The following is a 27,979-nucleotide window of genomic DNA, read 5'->3' on the forward strand; positions in this document are numbered from 1 at the left end:
GCTTCTTGGCTCAAGGCCATGCGCGGTGCGTCCTCTTGGCTCAAGTCCATGCGCGTGTGCGCCACATCACCTGTAAGCCTATACGTGCGCGCCACACAGTCGCGCCGTATTGGCTCACTCTGGTGCGCCGCGCATGACACAGCAGGACCCATGCACCATGCGCGCAACCGCGCGCCATGTGTACTCGCGCGCGCATGCGCATGATTGCCACGTCATGCGCCGCATCACCTACCACTTGGTTCTTGCAACCCTTGTGCTCCACCACGCACGCGCGGTCAAAAATACAAAGGCGGCTCTCAATCGGGTCCTTGCAACCCTTGTGCTCCACCACGCGCGCGCGTTAAAAAATACAAAGGCGTCTCTCAAGCGTGCGAAGTGCAAAGTGCGCCATCAAAGCGCCACATTGCGCCTCATCGCCCGCGCCACGCGCGCGAGGCAGGGTGCTCCGTACCCTTCGCGAGGACACTAGTGTGTGCTTCCATGAAACAATAAGGATGGAGAGTTCCACCTTAAATACCCATTTAAGTTCCATCTCTCCTCCTATGTGGGACAAGGTGCTACTTTCCCTTTAGTTTCAACATTGAATGTTCCAAACACCCAACTTTGAGCATCGATATCTCTTTCATCTTAGCTCGGTTTTGGACGTGGTTTAGTTCGTTGCGAAGCTCTTCCAACATAGAACACAAACCCACAAATAAATACATAAAACCCGCTCATTTTATTATATTTATTTCTAGTCCAAAATAGGAAAAAATCATTTTCCTATATTTGTGAAAAATGCTATTTTCACTTATTTTTCCAACAGATTACTGACATATCGAGGTAACCTCTCGGTGGATCCTTACAGCAACACAAGATGTGCATAATTATGCAAGTCAACAAAATTTACGATTACACGAAACAAGGTTTGCAAGTTTGTTTTACCCACCTCATAATAGCACAAGAACAAAAACCGAATAACGTTGAAAGCTATATAAAAAGTAAACAAAAGAATAATAAATACAACTCAAGTTTTACAACCATTATACAATTTATAAAAAAAAAGCAACAATAAAGACAAACAAAATCACCAAAAAAAACAAAAATCTTAATAAAACTTCTACCGCCATTTTTTTAAAATTTTTTTCCTTACAACATGACAGATTTTACATTGGCCGGAAAACTGCACCTTAATTTACCAACTGATGAAGTTGATAAATACAAATCTACAACAGGAACCCTCTTTGACGATTCTCGAGCAAGCAAATTAGATGATTTTGCATACTTGTTGAATAATCATTCAATATATAATGATTTTGGACTAAACTGACAAAATGACCCAAACCACAAGGACTAAAATGACATTTTTTTACTATTTTATTTATTTATTATTTATTTGAAGATTTTACTATTTTATTGGTTCAGGTTTTAATCGTTAACTACTTTTACCGATTGTTGTAAGGTAGGTGGTGTTTCTTGGATGTGATGTAGCGGAAAACAAGGGGTTAAATACCAGTATCATTTGGTAATTGGTACTCATTCTTGGCGTATTTCTGGATCGAGACGGTACATTATTTTAGCTAACTTTTACATTCGAATACCGTACCGAGCACTTTTTATAGTGCTATAGGTACCTATTTTTAGCGATTTTTGGGATCTATGCTTTCGGTAGCTCATCCATGTGGAAAATTGGACATTGTTAAACTACAAAGTTTGTTTACAGACGTAATATGTTTAATTACACAAAAGATGTCTCATGTAACATAGAGTAAATTGAAGTTTTTGTTTATGGGGTTTGTTCTAAATATCATCTTGCATTCACCTTTAACACTATTAGTCCTTGGTTCTAACGCCCGTCAACTTCTTCATTAATAACCCCCCATGTGTGCCTTACATGAGGGGTAAGTTTGTCATTTCAGCTAGACCAGGGAATAAACTGCAGTTTTAGTCCATGAGGTTTGCTCCAAACATTAGGTTCGGTTCACCTTAAACATTCTTCGTCCATGAAGTTTCAAGTCTTAACATGTTTTGTACCCTGGTCCTAACTCGTGTTTCTTAATGTTGTTTGCCGTCAAACTAATCTTATCACCAAAAGATGTAGTGGAGGTTGTGATGATGGTGTGGTTCTTAATATGCGCCCTTGACGCAACAAGAGCATACTTTCAAATCTAAGATGGGATCATGGCCACAAAATATTATACAGGAACATGAAAGCAATGTTTGTAACACATGTGTGAAAGTTCATAAGACAATCATATGCATATAGAGTATACATTGCCAACAAGTTATTACAAGATTGTAAATTTGTAATATTGTATAAAAAATCCTCTACCATGATTATCTAAAATTAGCTTCGCAAGACATCACACAAGTTCGGAGAAGATCATACAAGCATGTAAAACAATGTTCACATAGCATACATAAGTTCACGACACAACTCGATGTATATCATGCCACTTTGTTACAAGAACGTAAAATTATTGAAAAGCACAACACCAACAAGTAAGATTTTGTTGCAAGCGATGGAGGAACATCCTGGCATTTGAACCTGTCACACCTGATAAACCCGTCAGACTCCGACCCCCACTTCAGCCCTTACTTCATTACATGTATATCAATATTCCCCTGGTAGTACAGAAAATGAGGGACGGTGATCCTTAGTTCCTTACTTTGAAGCCTACATGCTTCAAAACTCGGGTATGGCTAGTGATCCTTATTTTCAAGCCTACGAAACAGGTTTTTCCTACTTTAAAGCCTACACGTTAAGAACCCCACCCACAACCGAATGGTCTTACTTTGAAGCCTATGGGCTACGGCTACACCAGAGTGATCTTTATTTTCATGCCTATGGGCTATAGGCCTCCGCTGCGAACTGCGATGTGACGTTCCTACTTTGAAGCCTATTGGCTAACATGGACCATCACTTGTGACAAATGAAAATTGGAAACAGAAACGGATGGTAACGAATAATGACTCCAACAAAATGTAGACAAGACTGTATCATACATCCATACTAGATTAGGGACTCGTAAAGTATCTCTAGCCGGTTCAAGTGCTAAACACAACTCGTTTAGGCCCAACACATATTGATTACTGACATATCGAGGTAACCTCTCGGTGGATCCTTACAGCAACACAAGATGTGCACAATTATGCAAGTCAACAAAATTTATGATTACATGAAAGTTAACTACAAGGTTTGCAAGTTTTTTTACCCACCTCATAATATCACAAGAACAAAAACCGAATAATGTTGAAAGCTATATAAAAAGTAAACAAAAGAATAATAAATATAACTCAAGTTTTACAACCATTATACAATTTATAAAAAAAAAAAAAAGCAACAATAAAGACAAACAAAATCACCAAAAAAAAAACAAAAATCTTAATAAAACTTCTACCGCCATTTTTTTAAAATTTTTTTCCTTACAACATGACAGATTTTACATTGGCCGGAAAACTGCACCTTAATTTACCAACTGATGAAGTTGATAAATACAAATCTACAACAGGAACCCTCTTTGACGATTCTCGAGCAAGCAAATTAGATGATTTTGCATACTTGTTGAATAATCATTCAATATATAATGAGTTTTCGGTTTCTTTATTTACCCAAACGGGTTAGAAGAGAAGGTGTTTGGCGTAGCAGCAGGTGCAGCATAAAATCCACTTTGTTGTTGATTTGTGTTATTCATGGAAGCAAACGATGTCATATCGTATCCAAATGTTCCTACTTGTGGCAGCCTGCAAATAAAACACAATATGATACTAAGTTAAGTTAATTAACAGCGAACCAGTTAAAACTGTAAGTTTGCAATTGCGACTTTGAATATAAGAACCGTGGCCGAATATAAATGTTCAACAGATGAGTAAGTCATAAGAGCATTTTACTAAGAAGTTCAACTTCAAGGGCAAGATAAAAACATTTAATTTTTGAGATTTGCAATTATTTAATTGTTCTAGGCAAAGACTGGTTAAGAATATTAATTTCTTGCAGTTATGAGAAACATAAATAGAATTGTGGTGAGATTATTACCTGGGTTGAGGTGGGATGTTTGGAGGTACCTGTCCCATGAATGGACCTGATGTTTATACAATAAATCAAGTAGTGAGAATAATACATTCATATGTAATAAATATATGTGAGTGGGACTGGTAAGATGGATGGGTTAGGTAACAGATCATTTTTTGGTTCGGGTATGAATAAGTTGTAATGTGACCAAAACACCACTGACTTAACTGTTTTGGATGGAGTTAAGTGGGTTGGACGAAAATGACAAAAAAAGGAAACCACAGGGACTAAAATGGCAATTTACTATTCTTTTATTAAAAGGTTAATTCATTAAACATGATTGATCTAGCAGGCTGTGTGGATTAGATATACACTCGGGGCAACTTTCAAACCATTTGACTCTTTCCACGTAAATTCTTTTATTTGGCCCGTTTGAGTTTATAAAAGTTATTAATGCCTTGTATATTATAACAAGCACAATACCATTGCGGTAATTATATTGAGATTTTACCAAAGCAATTTAGAAGGTTGTATGTCTTAATATACATATTGAGCGACTTTTGACCCATTTGAGTCATTATAATTTTAGCTAAAAAAGTATTTGGCTCATTTGAAACTAGAAACAACCCAATCGACCTAATCCTAAGTACACGGGTCAAAACTGCCACCTTTGAACGTGGATTTCATGTTGCACAAACAAGGAGAAAAGGACAATACCAGAAGGCATTGATTGGTGGGTCATCCATGTCGGTGCCGGAGCACCTAGACCCGTGATTTGCTGTATGTTAGATGCGGGTCCCATGTTTGGTAAAGCATCTTGTAATGGTGCCATGGAAGGGAACTACAAAAAGAGCAATTTGTATCAAAGAAAATATTAAAGCTATTATATATAAAATATAAGCTTTTGTGATTCTTGACACAATATAAGCATCTGACCAGAGGACCAATATGAGAATTCATGTTTTAGCATTATTTCTAAGAATTATAAAACACGTTGATCTGTTAAGATAATAATAATTCTGTTCGATTAATAAAACGATAAAAACAAAAACGAACATATAACTCATAGACTTACTGCTGTAGATTGAACTGAAGGTGATTCGTTGATATCAAATGGATTTGATGACTGTACAGAAGCAGGTGGCGTATGCTGCTACAATTATAAACCACAACTACTTTAGTAGCGTTTATATATTAAGAAACATAACTTTTAGATCCATGAAAGCGATAAAAATGTATATAGAGAAGCAACGTTAGTACTTTAATAATAAGATTGGTATTGCTTTTTAAATAGGTTTAAGTCCATATATTACCTTCAAAACATATTACCCTTTCAAAACATCAAATTTATTGATTTCATGCTATATAAAGTAAAATCAGTGAAGTATAACGGTAATATACATAGAGGAAAACAACTTTCTTATATTATGTTATCTTCATTTATTAGGTAAAACAAACTTTTATACAAAACTGATTTTTTTTTTACTATGAAATGGATAAACATGGTAAACTTAATGAACACACACATGAGAGTTTGACTTTTGAGAAAGATATATATGAAATTCTATATACTATAAATATGCTATTTTGTCAACATCAAACAACTTTAGCCCCTCAACTTTAATAATAAACAACTACAGCCACTCAACTTTAATAATAAACAACTTTAGCCCCTCAACTTTAATAATTACATGTTTAGCCCCTTTAACTAAATCAAACAACTTTAGCCCCTCAATTTTTTTAATAATAAACAACTTTAGCCCCTCGACCTTGATAATGACATGTTTAGACCCTTAACTGCATCAAACAACTTTAGCCCCTCAACTTTAATAATAATCAAACTCACTAAAGGGAAATTGTAATTGTTATTGATTGAAGAAGAGAATTATACAGGACAATATATAGACTATTAGACCTAGATAAATAAGGAAAAGATAACTATGGAAACCAAATCAAAAAATAACAAACTAATATATAATTCTGGTCTAATACACCCCCGCAAGTTCAGGGCGGTCAGCAATCTGTAACTTGGATCGCAGAAAATTATACTTCTCTGAAGGCAGCGGCTTCGTAAAAATATCAGCAATTTGATCCCCTGTTGAGATGAACTTTACATTGAGTTTGCCCTGTGAGACTTGTTCGCGAACAAAGTGGTAATCGACTTCAACATGTTTGGTGCGGGCGTGAAAGACTGGATTAGCAGTGAGATAGGTAGCGCCAAGATTGTCGCACCAAAGAGTAGGAGCTCCACTGTCCAACCCGAGTTCATGAAGAAGTGATTTGAGCCAAAGTAATTCAGCAACGGTGTCTGCAATGGCTTTGTATTCTGATTCTGTTGAAGAGCGAGAAACCGTTTTCTGCTTCTTAGCCGACCAAGAAATAAGATTAGAGCCTAAGTAGATGGCAAATCCCCCCGTAGAGCGACGGTCGACAGGGCAACCAGCCCAATCAGAATCGGAAAAGGCCCGAAGATCAGTGAGCCAATGAGAATCAGAGAAGGCCTGCAAACGATAGCCTGTGTTATGATGAATCCAAAGACCCATGTTGGTCGTGCCTTTCAAGTAGCGCAGTATACGTTTGACAGCGGACCAGTGATTCTCGGTAGGAGCATGCATGAATTGACAAACCCGATTAACGGCAAAGGCAATGTCTGGTCGAGAAAGAGTAGCATATTGAAGAGCTCCAACGGTTTGCCGGTAACGAGAGGGATCATCAAGTAAAGGGCTGTCATCGGGAAGGAGCACATGAGAGGTGCTCATGGGAGTAGAGATGGGCTTGCAATCTGCCAAACCAGCCCGGTACAGTATATCAGCAATGTACTTTCGTTGCGATAAGACAAGATCAGAATTCTTGTGAATAACTTCCACTCCAAGAAAATAATGAAGCTGACCCAAGTCTTTAAGGGCAAAAAGGGAATTGAGACGCCCAATAATGTTGGTAATAGTGTTGGAATCATTCCCGGTGATGATAATATCATCAACATAAACCAGAAGATAAATAAGTAAGCCCGAGGAGTTGAGAATGAACAATGAAGGATCCGTTTTGGACCGATGAAATCCCAACTGAATAAGAGTGGTAGACAGTTTGTTGGACCAGGCACGAGGTGCCTGTTTAAGACCATAAAGAGACTTGTTAAGTAGACAGACATGATCCGGTTTATTGGGATCAACGAAGCCTGGTGGTTGGCGCATATAGACCGTTTCTGCAAGATCACCATGTAAAAATGCTGTCTGAATATCCAATTGTCTCAAGGACCACCGATTTGTAACAGCCAGGGACAGAATAGTCCGAATGGTAGTCGGTTTTATAACAGGGCTGAATGTCTCATGATAGTCAACACCATGCTGTTGATGAAAACCCTTTGCAACCAAGCGTGCTTTGTACCTGCTAATTTTCCCGTTTTCATCAGTTTTCAACCTGTAAACCCATTTGCAATCAACCACGTTAGTATCAGGAACAGGTGGAACAAGAGTCCACGTACCATTCTTATAGAGCGTGTCCAATTCCTCGGACATAGCATGGCGCCATTCAGGGTACTTGTTGGCAATGGTAAAGGAAGTGGGTTCAACAGGTAGAGAAGAAGGGGCGGTGGCGGTGTAAGCAGCTGGATTGTACCGATCCGGCTGTTTAGGATGTTGCCGAAAATTGGCAGGCCTGGATCGGGTAGCTGCTGGTTGATTAACGATGGGGGCAGCGGAAGAATGAGACGAAGATGACGGACCCGAAAAAGATGATATGGAGGTGGATTCAGCTGTGGGTGACGAGGTGTGAGAAGGTGTGTTGGTGTCAGCCGTAGGAGCTGATCGAACCAAAGGGATAGGGGAGGGGCTGTCAGCTGTAGGTGGTGATGAAGATGGAGGTTCGGCCGGAAAGCCGGGCGGTGGGTTAGGAAAGATAGAGACATAAGGGGAAGAGGGTGGTGGTGGGTTTGGTTTTGGTGATGGAGCGTAGGGAAAGATGTGTTCATTAAAGCGAACATGACGAGCAATGTAAATACGCTCGGTTAGAGGATCGAAGCATCTGTAGCCGTGATGTGAGAGGCTATAGCCAAGAAACACACAAGGCGTGGAACGGAAGTCGATTTTGTTGTGGTTGTAGGGACGAAGATAGGGAAAACATTGAGAACCAAAGACCCGTAAAAACGAATAATCTGGTTTTCTGCCATAGGTGTGTTCAAATGGGGATTTGTTTGAAGAAACTCGGGAGGGAAGGCGGTTTATGAGGTAAACGGCTGTTTCAAAGGCAAAATGCCAAAACCGCCGAGGAAGATGAGAATGAGCCATAAGTGAAAGGCCCGTTTCAACAACATGTCTATGGTGACGCTCCACAAAACCGTTTTGCTCGCTTGTGTGTGGGCAAGGACGGCGATGAATAATACCGAGGTTACGGCAAAAAGAAGCTAGAGGTCGAAATTCGCCACCCCAATCCGATTGAATGCATTTTAGTTTGGTGTTGAACTGGCGTTCAACCATGGTGACGAAGTTGGTTAAAATGGCGTAAACGTCAGATTTTTGAGATAGGGGATAAAGCCACATGTAGCGGGTGTAATGGTCAACACATAACAAGAAATAACGGTGACCATCAAGAGATGGTGACGGAGTAGGGCCCCATACATCACAATAAATAAGATCCAAAATATGATGACTACGAAAAGTAGAATCAGGTAAATGCAATTTAGATGATTTTCCCATTTGACAAGAAGAACATAAATGTTTTGATAATTTATTCGAAACTGGTAAAGAACAATAAGAAACAATAGAATTAAAAACTTGAGCATGTGGATGTCCTAAGCGTTGGTGCCAAACATCTGAGGAAGCCTTGACAGCAGTGAATGCAACCTTGGGTAAAGTCTTGAGTTGAGGAAGGCGGATAGAGTACAAACCCTGTTCACTGGGGCCCGTGAGGAGGGTAGTGTGTGTAGACTCGTCCTTCACAAGAAAATAAGAAGAATGAAACTCAAAAAAGACATTATTATCAAGGCAAAACTTTTGAACTGATAAAAGATTTTGTTTAAGTGTAGGAACATGAAGTATATCAGAAAGATTAAAGGTTTTATTGGAAGAGTAGATTTTTGAGGAGCCAATATGAAAAATTGGTATAGAAGAACCGTTGCCAACAAGTAAGGAATTGTTACCATAATATGCCTCAGAATTGTCCAAGCTGGATAAGTCTGGGGTGGCATGATGTGTGGCACCAGTGTCGGGCTTCCAAGCAGTTCCAGAGGATGAAGCAGCATCCGAAAAAGCTGTAAAGTTAGCCTGAGGAGGAGGCCGTGACTGCTGAGTGTGCTGGGATTGCTGATTGGGACACTGAGAGGGTAAGTGGCCTATTCCACACCGATTGCAGTGGCCAAAAACGGTGTTCTGAGTTGAAGCCCAAGAGAACTGCCTGGTGCCACCATTGTCTCTAGAGCGTGGAGTAAAAGATCCACGCGAGTTTCCCCGGCCACGATTGTTTCTACCACTTCGGTTGTTGCTGAATGTTCTAGATCCAAAATAGGCTTGAGGCTGTGGCGGGTTCGGATGCAGTTGATACCCCAGTTGAGAAGCAGCTAATTGAATGTGTTGAAGCTGCTGTTGAAGTTGTTCAAGGCTGGGGGAAGTTGGGACAGCCGATGGCTGTTGATTTGGGGGCTGAGCCGTGGCAAGAAGGGCCTGTGGGTTGGGGCTGAATGTTTTGTTGACTGCATAATCATGATCGGACAGCAGCGAATAGATTTCATTGAACGAGATAGGAGGTTTTCTCCCGAGCACGCTGCCTTTTAGACCGGTGTATTCTTCACGAAGCCCTGCAAGGGTGTGCATAACGAGATCGCTATCTTTTACCGGTTGTCCGATGTTGGCGAGAGCGGTAGCGTAATCTTGGACCCTGCAGAGGTAGTCAATTGGTTTTTCATCACCCTTCATAGTGATGCGCATGAGTTGGCTTTTGAGAAAGAATTCGTGTGAGGCAGTGTTGGGCGCATAGGCCCGTTCCAGGGACTGCCAAACTGCACTGGAGGTTTTACCTTGAACGTGCTGGTAAGATTCTTCTGAGACTGTTGAGATGAGTAATGTTCGAATGTGAGCATCATTCGAAATCCAAGGAGTGTAGCTGGGATTGTCTGTTGTAGCATCGCCGACTTGTACCTTCTGTTCTGGACAGGGGATCGTACCATCAACGTAACCAAACAGGTTATGGGATGTTAGGAAGGATTCAAGCATGGAACGCCAGTAGCCATAATTGGTGGGTTTGAGAGTGAAGGGGAATTTGTGGGAATTGTGGGTTGTCTTTTCTTGATGAGAGAAATTGATAATAGCCGCCATTGAAGCAAGGGGTTATTGACCGGAAGTTGCGTCGGCTGGAGGTTGAAGATCCGCAGTAGGGCGCCGATTAGGGTTAGAGAAAGATTAGGAGTTGATTTGCTCTGATACCAAATCAAACTCACTAAAGGGAAATTGTAATTGTTATTGATTGAAGAAGAGAATTATACAGGACAATATATACACTATTAGACCTAGATAAATAAGGAAAAGATAACTATGGAAACCAAATAAAAAAATAACAAACGAATATATAATTCTGGTCTAATAATAATAAACAACTTTAGCCCCTAAATTTTAATAATGACATGTTTAGCCCCTTAACTAAAACAACTTTAGCCCCTCAACTTTAATAATAAACAACTTTAGCCCCTCAGTTTAGAAATGACATGTTTAGCCCCTTAACTTTAGTTAGGGCTGTAAACGAACCGAACGTTTAGCGAACAGTTCGTGAACCGTTTGGCGGGAAGTTCGTTTATGTTCGTTCGTTTAATAAACGCACGAACGTGAACAAGAAATTTCGTTCAATTAGTTAAATGAACGAACATGAACAGAGGTCTCGTTCGTTCGATTATGTTCGTGAACGTTCGGTAAGGTGTTCGTGAACATTCGTTGATTTGCGTTCGTTTATGTTCGTATGTTTGTGTTTTAATTGAAGATCTTTGTACTTTCTTATATTTTATTTGTACTTTTTATATTATTAAACTTTTATTTATTTTATTTCCCTAACAATTAAACTAGGAAACCCACTTTCACCTTGTTTATGCATCATTTCCCTTTCATTTCTCATTATTTACATACACGAATACGATCGACCTCCGTTCCATAATAAGAGATTCAAGTTCGAGTGCTACTCTCTGGGCCATCTATCTTTATCCTTCGTCGAGTTCGCCAAATTTATTTGTGTTCGTTTGTGTTCGTGAACCGTTCGCGAACACGCTCATTTCCTTAACGAACGAACACGAACATAAAATCTCGTTCGGTAAATGTTCATGAACCGTTCGTGAACACATTTATTTCCTTAATGAACGAACACGAACAAGGCCTTGTTCGTGTTCGTTCGGTTCGTTTACAGCCCTAACTTTAGTAATAACATGTTTAGCCCCTTAACTAAAACATCAAACAAGTTTAATTCTCACGATTTGCTTATTTTTATCTACGTTTCTAACCCGCTGCGGAACACGGGTGGTAACCCACTAGTTGCCTTTTAAATAACAATTGCCTTTGGTAGTTTTAGTAGGGTATGGAATATATAAAATAAAAAAAAATTGAATGAGTGAGCATTACGAGGAGAGTTCTCAGTTATCTTTTAAACAAAAGTAGGTCTTGTCTCTCAAATATTGGGTTGCTAATTAATATCATTATCTTCTACCTTGTTATATACTTGTATTTACTGTTCAATTTACATGTATTTTCTATCCGGGACAAAACCTATGACCAGAAAAATGACGTTATTGTGGCAAGTAAGTTGCATCAAACCTGTGGAAGGTTATATTGCATATTGTATCCCATGCTATATTGTGGAGCAGAGTACCAGCCTGGACCTTGAGCAGTATAGGATGGATAGCTTGACGTAAATAAATCCTGCATACGCAACACATTTATTAAAAGTGGAAAATAGAAAACCATATTTACTTGTGAATGGATTGATTTAGGTTGTGATTAATCTAATAATAGCTAATAGGGAAATGAGTCAAACACGGTGAAAGTCATCGAGGTCTAATTTAATGCATACAACCCCATTCTAAATTATTTTATTCAAATTCTAGATTAGTAACATTGTTTCTTTAATCATGATGAGCACATTCGTATTTTATATAATATTTGAACAACATATGTTGTTGGGGCAAATAATCATTATTTATAAAAACCTTTTGACAATCATGGTTATATAATTATTATTTATAGAACATTTACAATATGAACAAAAGTAACCCAACGGGCCCAAGACCATATTGACTACAGAAAATGACCCAGTTTCAACACTCATTTTTGTCCTTTTAACCACTATTTAACAATATCCTTATTATTTAAAAATAATAAAAAAATGGACAAAAAGTGTTTGTGGGTCAACCCAAGCCCGTTATCAACCCGTACTAAAAACGATCTATGTCAACAACAGATTTGCCCTGTTATCGATCCTGCCAAATCACCCATCTTGTAAACTCTAGCAAATACAGGAGAAAAACGAAACACAAGATGGAGCTGACAAAAATATATACGCCATTACCGCAGGTAGCTCTTGTTTGGCAGAAGGTTTAGCCTCGATACTGGATGTAACTTGAGAAAATGTACCAGCGGTTAAAAGCCCATGGGTATCTCCACCAGAAGTATTCAATGGCTGCAAAAAGTTGCATGTAGAATAAGATTGTAAATATAGTGTGAAATAATCATTGATACAAAGAGCTAGAGGTGACAATTTTGACCTATATACTTATAAATGGGTCATTTTGGGTCAATTGGTAATATACTTTGTAGGGAACATATTGAAAGTCGCCCAAAGTCTATTCAAAATACCTATAGCCTCATAAATTGTCTTATTCGTAAATTAGATCATTATCGTAATCCTCTTGCTGTCATGATAAACACGTTTATTACATAAACTTAAAAAAAGTTAATTAAGTGGTTTTGAGTCAACCTGAACGGTACTTAAAATCTTTTTATTCAAAGATTCAGATTATTATTATTATTATTATTATTATTATTATTATTATTATTATTATTATTATTATTATTATTATTATTTGTTATTATTATTATTATAATCATTATATTACTAGGTTAGAGGCCTATGTATTACACAGGTTAGAACTTCCTATATCATTTTAATCAAATAATTAAATAATATCTCTAAAAAAAATTACTACTGAAATAATATATTTTCTATGCCCATAATTAACCAGATAATATCTCTAAAAATTGTAAAACAAACAAAAATGTGATTTTGAGTCAACCCAACCCATACTATAACGTTCCGTGTTGACCTGAAACCCAACCACCCATCTTGCCACATCTACCCAAAAAAACAGTCCACAAAAGACGCTTGAAAAGGATGAACCTATTTTTTTGCAAATAACCACCACCAACCTGATTTAACGATGTAGTAGGTAGCTGAATTCCAGTAGCAGGAACAGGATTCTGGTGACTAACCACATTTTGCCACTGGCCACCATAACCAGAGTCGCCAAAGGCATTAAACGTTGATGGCGGTGTAGTTGCAACTGCTGGATTGTTACCCGGTGCAGGAACTGAAATCTCAGAAAGCATATCAAGTAAATTAGAACTTGTTGTAGAAGGTTGAGTGGATTTTATTACGGGAGATGAATCAAAGCTGGCCCAATTATCATTTGATGATTGTGGTGGTTGTGCCACAGTTGGTGGTGGAACGATTTGTTGTGGTTGTGGGCCCGGGGCAGTTGAAAGTGGTTCAGGGTCAGCATCAAAATCAATTAATGAAGTTTCTGTTTTAAGTTCGGTTGGATTCCCAGTTGAAGATGCTAGGCTACTGGAAGAAGCAGTTCTCTGCAACAGGAAACAATTTCGAATTAGGCTTTAAATTATGTTGAAACTTGAAAACAAAAGGACAAATGAATAATCACAAACATGTTAGCAAGTATTACAATTGTATTCATAGTTAAACATGTTACAAATTCTGTAAATGCATTAGAGAAAAGAAAACTTCCATATTATAAGAACAGATTCCAGACTTGCAACTCCAAGTGTCTCCAAACAAATTTAAATCAAAGGTGACAATATCGACTCATTTACTTGTTAGCAGACTGATTTGGGTTATACCCTTCAACGGGTCAAACAAGAAAAAAATAAAAGAATATCTTATAAGAAAATGAGCAGCAGTAGCTAAAAGTGTGTTTTAACAAGGGGTGTCAATCGTGTTGGGTTGATGGGTTGAAATGTTCAACCCGAACCCGACCCATATTATTATTCGGGTCAAAGATTTCAACCCTAACCCGCACACATATAAATTTGGGTCAACCCGAACACGACCTGTTTAACCCATATTTTTAAATGAGTCATACAAGTTGGGTTATTGATAACATGTTTAATGGTGAGTATGAGTGTAACAAGTAAATCATATAATGTGTCAAAACTAACATTATTATGAGTAACCATGTAAAACAGAAATGGAAAAAACAAAAATATAAAAGTTTTTTTCTAATTGTTAATCGGGTTAATGGGTCAACCCAAACCCAACCCGTTATTCTAAATGGGTCGTGTTAGTAAACTTGTTTTTTTCGTGGCGGGTTCAGGTTCGGGTCAATAATTGCCGCCCCTAGTTTTAACGCATTAAATTTGCATTTTTATGCAAAGAAGTATATTACTACTTAACTGATGTAATTTTTATAAGCGCATTTAACAAACTACTTATGTTAAAAGACTAATGATATTGGACAAAAAGTGTTCCAAGTTAATTGCACCCATACCAAAAATTAATCATTTTGATCCCTACCCATTTTCGACCTGCTACGCATACGCAACCCCCCCCCCCCCAATCGCAGTTTGCCATCTTTATTTTAAATGCATATGCTTGCCTCACAAGTATTAACCAAGTGAGCAAACAAGAAAAGTATATACCAAATCACAACGTTACAAATTATATAATACAAATATTATAAATAAATATGCTATTTTGTCAACATCAAACAACTTTAACCCCTCAACTTTAATAATGGCATATTTATTTAGCCCCTCAATTAAAACAACTTTAGCCCTCAACTTTAATAATAAACAACTTTAGCCCCTCAACTTTAATAATGACATGTTTAGCCCCTTAACTACATCAAACAACTTTAATCGGTCAAATTTAATAATAAACAACTTTAGCCCCTCAACTTTAATAATGACATGTTTAGCCCCTTAACTTTAATAATGACCTGTTTAGCCCCTTAAATAAAACATCAAACAACTTTAACTCTCGCAACTTACTTATTTTTATCCACGTTTCGAACCCGCTATGAAGCGCGGGTGGTAACCCACTAGTTTAACATTAAAACCTGATTGAAAAAAAAGTCACCTGTGTTTGGAAGGAGCCATCTGCTGGCTTTGAACCATTAGCTTTTGGAGGTTCAATAACCCGAAGAGGAGAAACACTTTCTCCCAGTATTTCCCTAACGGGCCTAACTATCGGCGGGCTCGATATATCTGAATCACTTTGGCGATCAGGAGACCTACCTTCAACCTTCAAACCTCCATCAAAACTCTTCCCATCATCAGATTTTTTTGCATTCGCAAATCTATCTTCTCGTCGCCAGTCATTAACGATATCGGGACGTGCGGGGCTTTTCCTGAAATCTGAATCATACCCAGGACTACGTCTTTCATCGTAACTGTTTCTGGAACTTCCATCACTTCTTCCACCTGGACTAGGCCTATCACTATAACGCCGGTCATTGTCGTATGGTGGACTTCTAGAACCTTCTCCTTCCCCCTGTTCAATATCGAGATGTATCCAAAATCAAAGAACAATACAGTGTACATAAGAACTTAAACTATTGCGTACAAAACTCGTAAATCACTTTGTAGAAAACCATCAACGATTAAAGACGGCAATTTCGATCCATTTACTAATGAACGGGTTAATTGGGGTTGGAGATACATAGAAGTCAAAATAGTTTATTATGGAAATAATATATTACTGTAAATTTGTAATCATATCCAACACACTATATGTTCATAAAAATTGAAACTTTTGGACTAAAACAATTTTGGCCAAACGGTTCCAACCCATTTCAAAACTTTACCTATTCTAACCCGTTACCCAAACCAACCATTTTGCCACGCAGTGACGCAGGTAAAATACATGAGTAGATTAGATGCAAACGTGCCAAAAAGGTCGAAAGTCAACTAGAGTGTTTTTAAGTACAAAAAATCTCGTAAGTAGTTTATACAAAAACTTAGTATACTATTGAAATAATATATAATTTTTGCAATCATATCACACCCTCAATGTTTATTAAAAATAAATATAATTCTTAGACAAACAAAGTTCCAAGCCCAACCCAAACCTGGCCCATTTAAAATTTGACATATACTAACCGTCACCCAACACAAGAACCTCTAATAATTATAGATCCCAAAACGGATAATAGGCATGTGTATCTGGAATCTACTGTATATTTACAAAGCATGTATTAAGGATTGTTATTTAATAAGTTAAGCGTGATACCATTTTCCCCCTTGGAGGCTTGTCAAAGCTTCTCTCACCAGAGTATCTTCTATCCACATAGACATGCTTGATAAAGTCCCGAAGCCTCTCAACTTTACTAGAAGCATTAAAAATTACAGGATTACAATTTCTGTTACAAAGCATAACATTGCTTTACAGAAGACTCAAAATCACATACCTGCTGTCAGGTAAGGACTGGCGTTGTGCATCCCATTCCTTAAAATAGATTTCTTTGGCACTCTATTATTGCAAAATGGAACATGTTAAACTTGGTAGATTTATGTAGATTATTGCACGCGGTACAGTAATAAAAGTATTGGATGATGTATGTTGAGGCCACCAATGTATATATACTATAGGCCATTGAGTATGTATTTGGTTTTGTTTACCCACAAATCTGGCAAAAAGCATGCCTAATGACGACAAATGCCCTTAAAATTTTTTGAAAGACAACAATATTGTTGTATTGAGCCATGAATAAGCAACTAATCATATGAAAAACTAGCAAATCCTGCTAAAAACATGCTTTACGATGAAAATGCCTTTAAAAGTTTTGAAATAAAAAACATCACTGTAGCGAGCTGGCAATAAGTAATAATCCAATGTAAAAAATACTAGTAATAAATCCAGCTACAAAAAATATGTTGGATATAAAATGACAAAAGTAATGTATTGAAACTACTTTATAGGCCGCCCAAGTATGTACTCCATATTCGTTTATACCAAATCGGGCATAGAACTTGTCTAATGACAAAAATCCCCGTAAATGGTTTAAGGAGACAATTATACCATTGTATGAAGCTATCAATAAGCAATGATTGAATGTAAAAAACTAGTGTATTTTTGTTCTTTTATAGTATTCAGGGTGTGTTTTTTTCCGGATTTGGAATAAATGGAACCGAATACAAACTTGGATGGCATATAAACTAGTTTCAATATATGGGTGCATAGTTGTTAATAGCGAATAGCGACCGCTATTTTATATATAGCGATACACTAGAAAAAGAATTTTGAAAATTTTTATATGTATTTTATATCAAAATACCTTGGTATATATGCTATTTTACATGTATATTTAACAAAAACCTATAAATCCAGCTATTTTATAGCTATATCTAATTGCTATTTACATAAAAAAAATTGTCGCTATTCACGCTATTGGTCACTATGACCCAAATAGCGACACTTGGTCGCTTCGCTACATAGCGCGCTATAGCGGTTGCTATAGCCACCATTGACCACTATGTATGGGTGACCTTGGTGAAAAAAGTTAAACATTTGGGTGGCCCCCACATGGATTATCACCAAAATAAACAGAGAAGCATTTATGCAACATAATTACCGCGTTTCCTCCTCCTTGAAGGGCACTAACTTCTTGTGTAGTAAATTTGGCCATCGATACAGATTTTACCCTGTGAGTGAACTCACGGCTGTAGAAAGATGATGTAAATGTTTTAACATGTATTCATGAATAACGTTAGGAGATGTTTTATACAAAACATTTAACTAAATAGTTAATCCCCATAAGAATGCAATCTATTCTTCAACCACAGAAAGTTGGCACTTACTGTATGCCACTGCAAGTTGTGCAAACAAATGTCCAAAAGCTTGTGCATACATATTGAGGCCCCTGTTAAGCAAATAACATGAAACATACTAAGCAACAGTATTAAGATTTCTAGTTACATTTCATTTAACTTTAGTGGTCATAAGAAAAACGCAATATATAACATCAGTAACTGAAATCAATAGTTGGTGTAGGCTACACCGTGTAGCTGGGCTTGAAAACTTACTAGCAACATAATTGTCAATATTTCTTATTGTGTTCAAACCAACTTCAATGCCGAAACCAAAAATTAACAAAAACACTGAACATAATAAGTCTTTAAGTATCTGTGTATAGGTTTCCTCTATTTAACTCAATATCTTGGCATGGGCCCGAACTGATCCGGCCCATTGGACTTGACCCAATACTTTTCTATAAAAAAACCATCCTTTTCCATCCTCCAGGCTGTGCACACAGATAACAGGTTTCTCACTACATGAGTATGGTCCATATTAAAACAACCGACTGAGTTGACAGTTGGATGGTGTTCCTTATCGGGTCACCTACTAACGGGTTTAGCACTCTTTTTGATGTTTGTAACTAGATTTAAGCTCAGGACCATGAAAACCGATCCAGACCCAGTTTCCAATGTCCTACCACTGGATCGTTGTTCTATCAATCAGATTAGTATAAATGATGGTAAATACTATTACACCACCACTCCAGCCTATCAAGCTCATTATTATTCCTAAGACAGAAATGTTTCTTTTTTCTAAATAGAACTTTGTCTCAAAAAGTTGTTGTTATCATTTGGAGGATCACAACTACTTATACATGTCATCTAATTGAAGCAACATAATACCAGGTTCGAAGGACCTTTATCTCAAACGTTTTCCATGTGCCACTTTGATCTAATTGAAGAAAAACCTCTTCATTAATACAGCTTCCTAGACTTTCCATTCTTGCACTCAGCCACTCACCTTTAAGAAGCATAGCATCACAAAAAGATCTCATAGTCACCTTATTCTTACCTTTGCTCACCATTATCAAACTCAATCCCATGAAAGCCTAAGAAAAAGTTCAGCATTATCTAACTCATCTTAAAAACAACTGGAAAACATTAGCTAATATTGGATATAACGAATTCAAATAGGCATCAGTAGAGAACCAATTAGAAAGTAACTGGTAGGACGTATGAAGAAAATAACTAGAATTCAAAATGATTAAAATTAACTACAGTAATTCCAAACTCCAAACTCCAAAGTACTCCACTTTCCCACTCACCAACATCCCACAACTAGAATCCATTTTACAATATAAACCTCTTCTAAAACAGAGTGCAAAGTGGGCCAAGGGTAAACATTGTACATCCTACGGCTAGACCAGGGTGATCACCTACACATTGTTCTCAAAATTACTTACAAAACAAACAAAAGCTCTTAATCTTTCCAAAATTTGAAGTTGGATCTAATTATGGCCTGGAGTGTAAAACAACTTAATTATAGAAACTGCAAACTTCAACAAAAGAAAATTGCAAGTAATTTAATATAAAAACTATATGACTAACGAAAAACACATGAACATATGAAAATAGTACCAAACTATTGCAGTTAATACACCTCCGATTCTCAGGAAGTTTCAGAAGATTTCGTATCGCTCTTTCATTTCTCTCATCCTCCTTCAACCGACTCCCCATTTCCGTCAATTAAAACCCTAACTGTATCCACACACACACACAAACTCAATCAATATCCACACGATCCGTTACATATACAACTCAAACCATCAATCGCCAGCACAGCAAACAAATTCAACAAACGCGTAACATAAAAGCTGAATCAAAACATCTACTAGCATCCACATTTTTGTCAACCAAAACCCTAACTCCATCAAAAACACACACAAACTCAATCAACATTCACATGATCCGTTACAAAAATAATATAAAATCATCAATCGCCAACGCAACAATCAAATTCAACAAACGCATAACGTAAAAACAACTAACATCCACATTTCTGTCAATCAAAACCCTACCTGCGTCAAAAACACACACGAACTCAATCAACATTCACACGATCCGTTATAAATAAACACAAACTGATCAACCGCCAACACAACAATCAAATTCAACAAACGCATAACATAAAAACTGAATTAAAACATCAATTAACATCCACATTTCTATCAATCAAAACCCTAACTGCATCAAAAACACACACAAACTCAATCAACATTCACACGATCCGTTATAAATACAACACAAACTCATCAACCGCCAACACAACAATCAAATTCAACAAACGCATAACATAAAAACTGAATTAAAACATCAATTAACATCCACATTTCTATCCATCAAAACCCTAACTGCATCAAAAACACACACAACTCAATCAACATTCACACTATCCGTTACAAATACATTACAAACTCATCAACCGCCAACACAACAATCAAATTCAACAAGCACATAACATAAAAACCGAATTAAAACATCAATTAACATCCACATTTCTATCAATCAAAACCCTAACTGCATCAAAAACACACACAACTCAATCAACATTCACATGATCCGTTACAAATACAATACAAACTCATCAATCGCCGACACAGCAATCAAATTCAACAAACACATAAACACAAAAACTGAACTAAAACATCAATTAGCATACAGATTGTTCGAAACACAACAGATCTAAACACGTAAGACGCCGTTTACAGTGATTGGAACATGAATTGACGAGTACAAAGACGTGATTGTAACGGATAACTGTAAGGAATCTGCAAAACTGACCTAAAGGAGAGGATTTTACGGAGATTTTAGAGAGAGAGGGGGAGAGAATTTAGTAGTGTAGACCGAGAAAGAGAAAAGAGAAGAAAAGATAGGGTGTGGACGGGTACAGGGGGATACGGAAGAGAGCCGGAATATTTGACGGTCTTTGTTGTTGGGTACGGAGGTGTGCTGAGCTGGACATGTGGAAAGGTGACAGTCGTACATGACAACCGATATACAGTTCCATTCTTTCCTTTTGTGTCGGTTAAAGAATGCTAATTGCTTCACTTTTTTTTTTTTTAATACGAAACTAGGACTTTCACCCGCTGCCGCAACGCGATAGTTGATCCGATTTGAAAAATATTAAATCACCGTTGTATGAAAAACTATTATATTTGACTTGACTCGCTTTCGGTCACAAAATAAGGATAAAAACATATTATATTTGAGTATGCTCATTTTAGGAAAAAGTTTATGTCAAACGTTAGTCGTTTCCATTGAAAGACGAATTTAAACCGACAGGTACGCTACACGTCGCGTGTTACGGCTGCGGCACCTTAGTTGTTTATAGTTGGTGGTACGTTATGTGGTGTGTTAATCATAGAAAAACACGTGTTTCGGCGTATCTGATCTACCTCAGTGTAACCTATATAAGTATTGCGGTTACAATGTATGATGATGACATTAACGTGTAATGCCCGCACGTGAAATTACGCGTTTTTACATTGTTACACATGGCATGTTTGTGAGATTAACGTCATTTGACATAGATAAAAAAAAAGAGAATTTCTCCATCGTTGCGGTGTAAAACTGTGATGGTAACTTAGACAACCATGTAAAATCGTAAAAATTATTTAGACATTAATATGGTTAGGCATAGATAAAAAAACATATTAATGTGTGACACGCTACGATGTAAACTCGTAAAAGCAATTCAAATAAAATGAGAGGCCAAGTTATTAAGAAGAAAGGTTGACGGGTCAAAGTTATCAATTACCAAAATTAGAACTAAATGTTTAAATTATAGGTGTCCAATTAAGAAAAAGGAAATTTAAACTGTATTTAAAATTTTTTAACTCCAATAAAAAAAAATTAAACTGCATTTGAAAAGGGAAAAAATTGTAACTGGAAAAAAGGAATCTTAAGAAAAAGGAAATTTAAACTGCAGTAAAAAAGAAATTTAAAGTGCATTTGTAAAGGTAGAAAAAAGGAAATCTTAATGGGTGCAGTTTAAATTTCCTATTTCTTAATTGAAGAAAGAGTCGAACACGTGACCTCTTCTTCAGTTTGAGACACAACAACCACCAAGCCAAGCTTCAATTTGATTTTCATTAGCTCTAACAATGTATATATATAAAAGTAAAGGCGGTGGATGTGATGTGGCGGCCACCGACTTTTTGTTTTAAGATATAAGGTAATGCGTTTTAAAGGGATTAAAAAAATCCATAAAATACCGATAAAGTATTTCTGATAAATATCTCTCATAAATTGCACAAAATGTTAAATTTATATATATCAAGACGTAGTGTACATGTTGATTTATGAATATATAGTAGGGCGTATCAGTTTAAGAGCATCTCCAGTCTTTCATTTAGGATGGAATCCGGATATCAAAAACGGATTAGAGTGACATTTGAGGTGATCATGTTAAAAATTTTAATGTTGAAACAACAAGGATAAGATTAGGGAAAGGTATGAACGCTCCTCGTGTCAGCCTCGTCACCTCCTAGCTTGTACCTATATCACGAAAGAACCCGTTAGAAGGGGCCAGAGACTCGGTCTCTGGACCACCCTATGACGCTCAACATTAGTAATCTATCCAAGAATAGTGTATAAACATGAAGCATAGATGTATGAGTAAGCATAAGAGAGATAAAGAATGTTTATGGAGTTTGTGGTCGAGATCTAGCAGTTAGCTAGCAGCTGTGGTGATTCTAGGTCGCATAGCTCGTGACTAGGAACTGCTGGTGTAATCCCTCATGAGCTCGTGACCTTAGCAGCTCAGAAGGGAAGCAGCTTAGCCTAATGACTTGTGTTCTTAAGAGAGATGTGATTTTAGACAGAGAATGAGATTCTAGAGAAAGCGAGAGAGAGTAAATGGCTGGAATGTCCAAGCCAAAGTGGGATGATTGAAGTAGAGGGAAGACCCTCTATTTATAGGCATGTTACATTTTAACCTTAATGGGCTTGGTTGTGATGGGTCGGGCTGGCCCACTAGGCTTGTTCTCCTGTTTGGGCTGCTAAGCTCCCGGCAGGGAGCTCCCAGCTTCCAGCTTCCTGGCTTTGCTGAGTGGGAGCCTTCGGGCACCCACGTCATCAGCCCCCAATCACAAGTAGTCGTGACGTAGTTATGGTGCTTGTGACTCATAAGTTATCTGTTCAAGGATGAAGCTTCCAATAATAAGCTATGTAGGCATGAAGCTCATGGAAAGAAGCTGATGTCTGAAATTGTTAGCGACCAGCTTTGAAGTTATTGTGAGAAGCGGTCGTATGTGAAGCTTATTGGGAGAAGCTATCATATGTGAAGCTTATCAGGAGAAGCTTATCGGAAGAAGTTATTAGGAGAAGCTTATCAGAAGAAGCTATCAGGAGAAGCTATGACGTGTGAAGCTTATTTGGGGAAGCTATCAACTATGAATCTTTTTTGTCTTGTATGAAGCTTTTATGCTTCTTTTGGGGCTTATTTGCTTCTAAGCTTTTAAGCTTGATGTGAAGCGTTTGAACTTGTTGTGAAACTTTTAAGTTCTTTATCTTCCTTTGGTGTTTTAAAGGTTCTAAGCTTCTGTCTCAAGTTTCTTTAGTTGTCTTAACAAATATGGTGTGGCAGCTTCTTGATTTTGTCATGATGGGACAACATAGTAGGGAAGCTACGATTTCTTCGGGGCATATCTAAGATTTGTTCCACACAAGGGACGTTTCTAGCTTATAAGGAATGGTTATATATACTTCTAAAACTCCCCATCCTTGTTGAAAGGTGTCTAAATATCCATGCATAAATGGAATTATCGCATTAGTGGACTTTACTATAGGCAAGTAATGGATTTGAACATAAGTTCTAATAGTTCACTACATGCCTTGTATGTTGTTGATCTATAACCCCAATATTCATGTTAAGCCCTATTTATGTGAGCGTCTTGGTTGCGCATCCCAATGACCTTCGGAGCTTTGTTCTAGCCCTTTTCTTTTTGCTAGACAAGAGCTCACGAATTTTGTTTATAAATGAAGCAGCTTACCTTCCCCAAAATCTTTCGGTATTTAAAGTGTTGTGGTGTTGATATAAGCAATGTACCAAGCATGAAGAAGTGAAGTGTGTATAGGAATGAGCTTCTTGTGTGTGCAGGGTGCATGTTGGTGATCTTATTTTATTCAGTCGTGAGCTTCTTTCTTGTAAAGGTGAGCTTCTTGTTCTTGGAAGTGAGCTTCTTTTATGCTAAGATAAGCTTCTTGTTGATGGAGGTTATTTTCTTTCAATACCTATATGAGAAGTTTCCTTTCATTGAAGTGTGAGAATGAGTCTCTATCCTCTTTTTATATTCAAGTTGTCCAGATATGCGGATAAGCTCTCTATTTTAGAAGCTTATTCCTAATCATAGTTGTTTGACACGAGGAGGTCAAACTTTGCTTGAGTGAGGTATTGTGTCACACCCAGATATTTCCACGTATTACCGGTGGGCCCAGTGGGGAGTATCGTGATAAGAAGGCGAGGAGCTAAGCGAGACAGAGCGTCTCGCTGGCTCTAGGTAGGTCATCCAATCTTCATGAGGACTCGATCCGATAGAAGTAGATGGTGTGCGCCGGTGCGATGGCCCAGCCTCGTGATCATTCCATGTTAAAATTGGGGCTTTTCCCCTTCCGCCTCGGCCTTTGACATGTGGTGGCATTTTCTTGTTCCTGTCAAAGCAACAAAAGAAACAAACAAAGGAAAACCATAAAAGACAAAAATAAATAAGATTAGGATTAATCCTAAGTCCTTTGCCTAGACTCGGAAGTAAAGGAATGTGCAACTGTGTCATTTAGATTAAACACAAAAGGCTAGTGTTTAATTCACTCAATGTTGGCTCTGATACCAACCTTTTCCTACCGATTTCATATGTTAAATAAAATATTTTAAGCCTTAGAAACTGATCAAAATCACATATTTCCTTAAATAACCCGAAAATCGTCAAATACCGACTTTTACGCTTTTTAAACGCATAGTATGTGTTAAAACTATATTTAACACTTAAGACTTATTACCTACTGATATTATAAGTAAACTTTTATACTTTAACAGTAAGTGAAAGTTTTGAACTCAGATTTTCAAATTAGACCCTTACAGCATATATGAAATGACCAAAATGCCCCTACTGTGCATAGTTTGGCCATAAATGATAAATTTCACATATATATAATATCTTACTGATATAACTTGTTAAAATAAATATTTTTATTGACTAATTTAGACTAAAACCTCAGATCACTATTTAACATCTTTTATAAACCTTAAAATGACTAAAATACCCTTTCGGGGCTTAAATTGGTTTTAAATTCGTTTTGGGCATAATGGAAGATATCCTACTGATATCATAACATATTTTAAGCATATTAACTTATGGAACCTGTTCATGACTCATTTGGTTACCCGTTATGCATTTTTCGCGTTCGGTACGGTTTATGTAACTAGTTTGCATAAATTAACCGAAACGGGTCAAACCTTATCATTTTTACCTCAAAATCCAGAATGTGTTTAATTTACCCATTTTATACAAGTCCTCATACTTGTTGGGTCTAAACCACATTCTAACCCGGTCTTCGCTTAATCTTGCGTTTTGAACCGTAAACCTTTCTTTAAAACTAACCGGTCTAAGTTTAACCTTAAATAAGACCTGTTAGGAATCTAATAGGTTATTAAAACCTTCGTTCCAGATTTAGGAGACCAGTAAAAGCTACCGTACTTGCTGCTTTGATATACGGATGGGATTAAAATTATATTTTAGCTCAGGTAAATACTTTTAACCTATTTCCCTTATACGGGCTTGGGATACGGTATCATAATAATACCGCTTGGCCGGGTATTGAATCTTTAATCAATTAATGGTTAAATCATTGAGATAACCCGTTTGAATATGTTTTGTTTGATGCAATGCCTTTGGGGGGTTAATGACTGTGTCCTGGATATCCTCGGCTCATTCATTAGGAATGGTCACGACTTAAGCACGGGGTGTAGGCATACACCTGACAGTGCGTATGTAAAAGATATAAACCACTCGTTGAGGATAACTCGCCATGGGATTATATTAGTGGCGTGTCTATTAATCTTTAACCCGGTACTTCTAACCCGGGCTACTGAATGGATGACAAACATATAAATCTGTATACAAGATTATTTTTAAATAATTGTCCCAAGTTATAAAAGATTATTTGTGCCTTTTGTATTTAAATCAATTTTCTTAAATGTTTTCAAAAGAGTCGGTTAATTGTATTTACCAGTGTAAACTGACGTATTTTCCAAAAAGGTTAAGTGCAGGTACTAAGTGTCACACCTCGACCGCGTATAACATGCAACCGCGGCGAAAAACGTCGGGGAGTGTTGAGGACAGAATTAATTGTTTCATAACCATGGCATACAAGTTGTATTTTATTTATAAACAAGAGTGCTACATCGTTCCAAAACAAGAAATACAAAGTTCATAACATATTTAAACTAGCCTATCTTCATTGTTAGGCTCTAAGGCACAGGTCCGCCCTAGTATTGTGATCAACATCTTATGGAACAGCTCCTGAAAACACATGTGAAAGTAGGTACGTCAGCATAAAAATGCCTGTGAGATACATAGGTTTTGTGAAAATGGGATTCATGACTTGAGTTTAAAGAATGTTTAATAACAGTCAGTCATGAACCTTGTACTTTGTCTTGCTTTGTAAACCATTGGAAAAACGATAACATCAGATGATATGTATAGATAAGTGTAAGGTTAAACGAGTAACCAAGTAAAATGAGTTGAATATAATAAGTTGTTTTGTAAGACAATGTTTTATGAAAAGTATGTTATTTGTATAAAATGTTATATGTCTAAACTGAAATGATTTAGATAATGCTAAGATATGTAATATTATACAAACATTTATATATAGGAAGTACCAGCGGCGTATCCACCATGTTTGCATCATATTACATACTCCACGTTACTCAAACCATTTACCCAAACCAATCCACCATGTAAATTGTTCATGTATAAACCAAATGTCAAGTGTTATTGTGTAAACCATGTCAAATGTTTATGTTCAATGTAAACCACCAAATGTGTATGTCAATGTCAACGTGTTTATGTTCAATGTAAATCATGTAATGTGTATCCCAAAATGTATCATGTATGGTAAGCGAAATGTATCAACTTAAACCATATGTAAAATGCACAAAACAAGTCGTTGAAGTAAAACGTGGTTTAAATCAACGTTATGTTCTGTGGAAAAATGCATGCTCTATTGATATTAACATTTATGCGGTATTGTGAAACATGCATACATCCAAGCCTTGAGACTGCGGCGATAAACCCTTAAACAAATCAAAGGTTTATCTAAGTTATGTATATCGAATTCGGTCATTCCTTCCAATCCTATCAAACCCAGGATTTCAGAAACGGGAGTTGTCAATTCCTATGGTACCACTACCTACTAACGAACGGCGTGATCAATGTTAATGAATGTATTGTCCCATGTTAAACAAACCAAATGTCATAACAAAATGAAGGCATGTGATGTAAACAATTGTACTAAGTATGCTAAGTAAACATACGAAGCAGAAATGTTCATGTAAATCAATGTGCCCATATGCTGAGTAAACATATGCAGCAGAAATGTTCATGTAAATCAATGTGCCCATATGTTGAGTAAACATATGCAGCAGAAATGTTCATGTAAATCAATGTGTCCATATGCTGAGTAAACATATGCAACAGAAATGTAATGTAAATCAATGTTCTAAGTACGCACACAATGGGCATACATAGCATAAAATGTAATGAAATCGTGTACTATAATGTACTAACAACATAGCAGGCATATGATGTGAAAACATGGAAAGCATGAATGTAATAGATAGGCACATGTGTTTCACCCCAAAACAGTTTGGAAAACAGTAAAAGAGGGGTTCAATGTACTCACCTGAGATTGCTTTGAATTCCTTGTATAATAACCA

The 27,979-nt window shown here is 37.1% G+C and overlaps 1 protein-coding gene across 4 annotated transcripts; it reads right to left on the minus strand.

Moving 5' to 3' along the window:
• Positions 1 to 1,083: 1,083 nt before the first annotated feature.
• LOC110877169 (probable ADP-ribosylation factor GTPase-activating protein AGD14) lies at positions 1,084 to 20,979 on the minus strand. 4 transcript variants are annotated; one of them, XR_004866377.1, is made up of 15 exons: positions 20,824 to 20,979; positions 19,621 to 19,740; positions 18,046 to 18,107; positions 17,820 to 17,907; positions 16,656 to 16,717; positions 16,478 to 16,574; positions 15,326 to 15,739; positions 13,381 to 13,815; positions 12,524 to 12,634; positions 11,773 to 11,877; positions 5,067 to 5,144; positions 4,709 to 4,832; positions 4,016 to 4,061; positions 3,533 to 3,723; positions 1,084 to 1,255 (listed from the first exon to the last, which is right to left on the minus strand). XR_004866377.1 is itself a non-coding variant. In XM_022125340.2 (14 exons), the coding sequence occupies exons 2-14, from the start codon at positions 19,717 to 19,719 to the stop codon at positions 3,588 to 3,590; spliced, it is 1,854 nt and encodes a 617-aa protein (XP_021981032.1). In that variant the 5' UTR covers positions 19,720 to 19,740; positions 20,824 to 20,979; the 3' UTR covers positions 3,231 to 3,587. The 4 variants fall into 4 exon arrangements, 3 of the variants coding, with proteins under 3 accessions (XP_021981032.1, XP_021981031.1, XP_035833193.1); XM_022125340.2 differs by lacking the exon at positions 1,084 to 1,255 and having other exon boundaries at positions 3,231 to 3,723; positions 5,067 to 5,141; XM_022125339.2 differs by lacking the exon at positions 1,084 to 1,255 and having other exon boundaries at positions 3,231 to 3,723.
• Between the last annotated feature and the right edge of the window lie 7,000 nt (positions 20,980 to 27,979).

This window comes from Helianthus annuus, chromosome 9, assembly GCF_002127325.2.
Source record: "Helianthus annuus cultivar XRQ/B chromosome 9, HanXRQr2.0-SUNRISE, whole genome shotgun sequence".
Classification (NCBI taxonomy): Eukaryota; Viridiplantae; Streptophyta; class Magnoliopsida; order Asterales; family Asteraceae; genus Helianthus; species Helianthus annuus.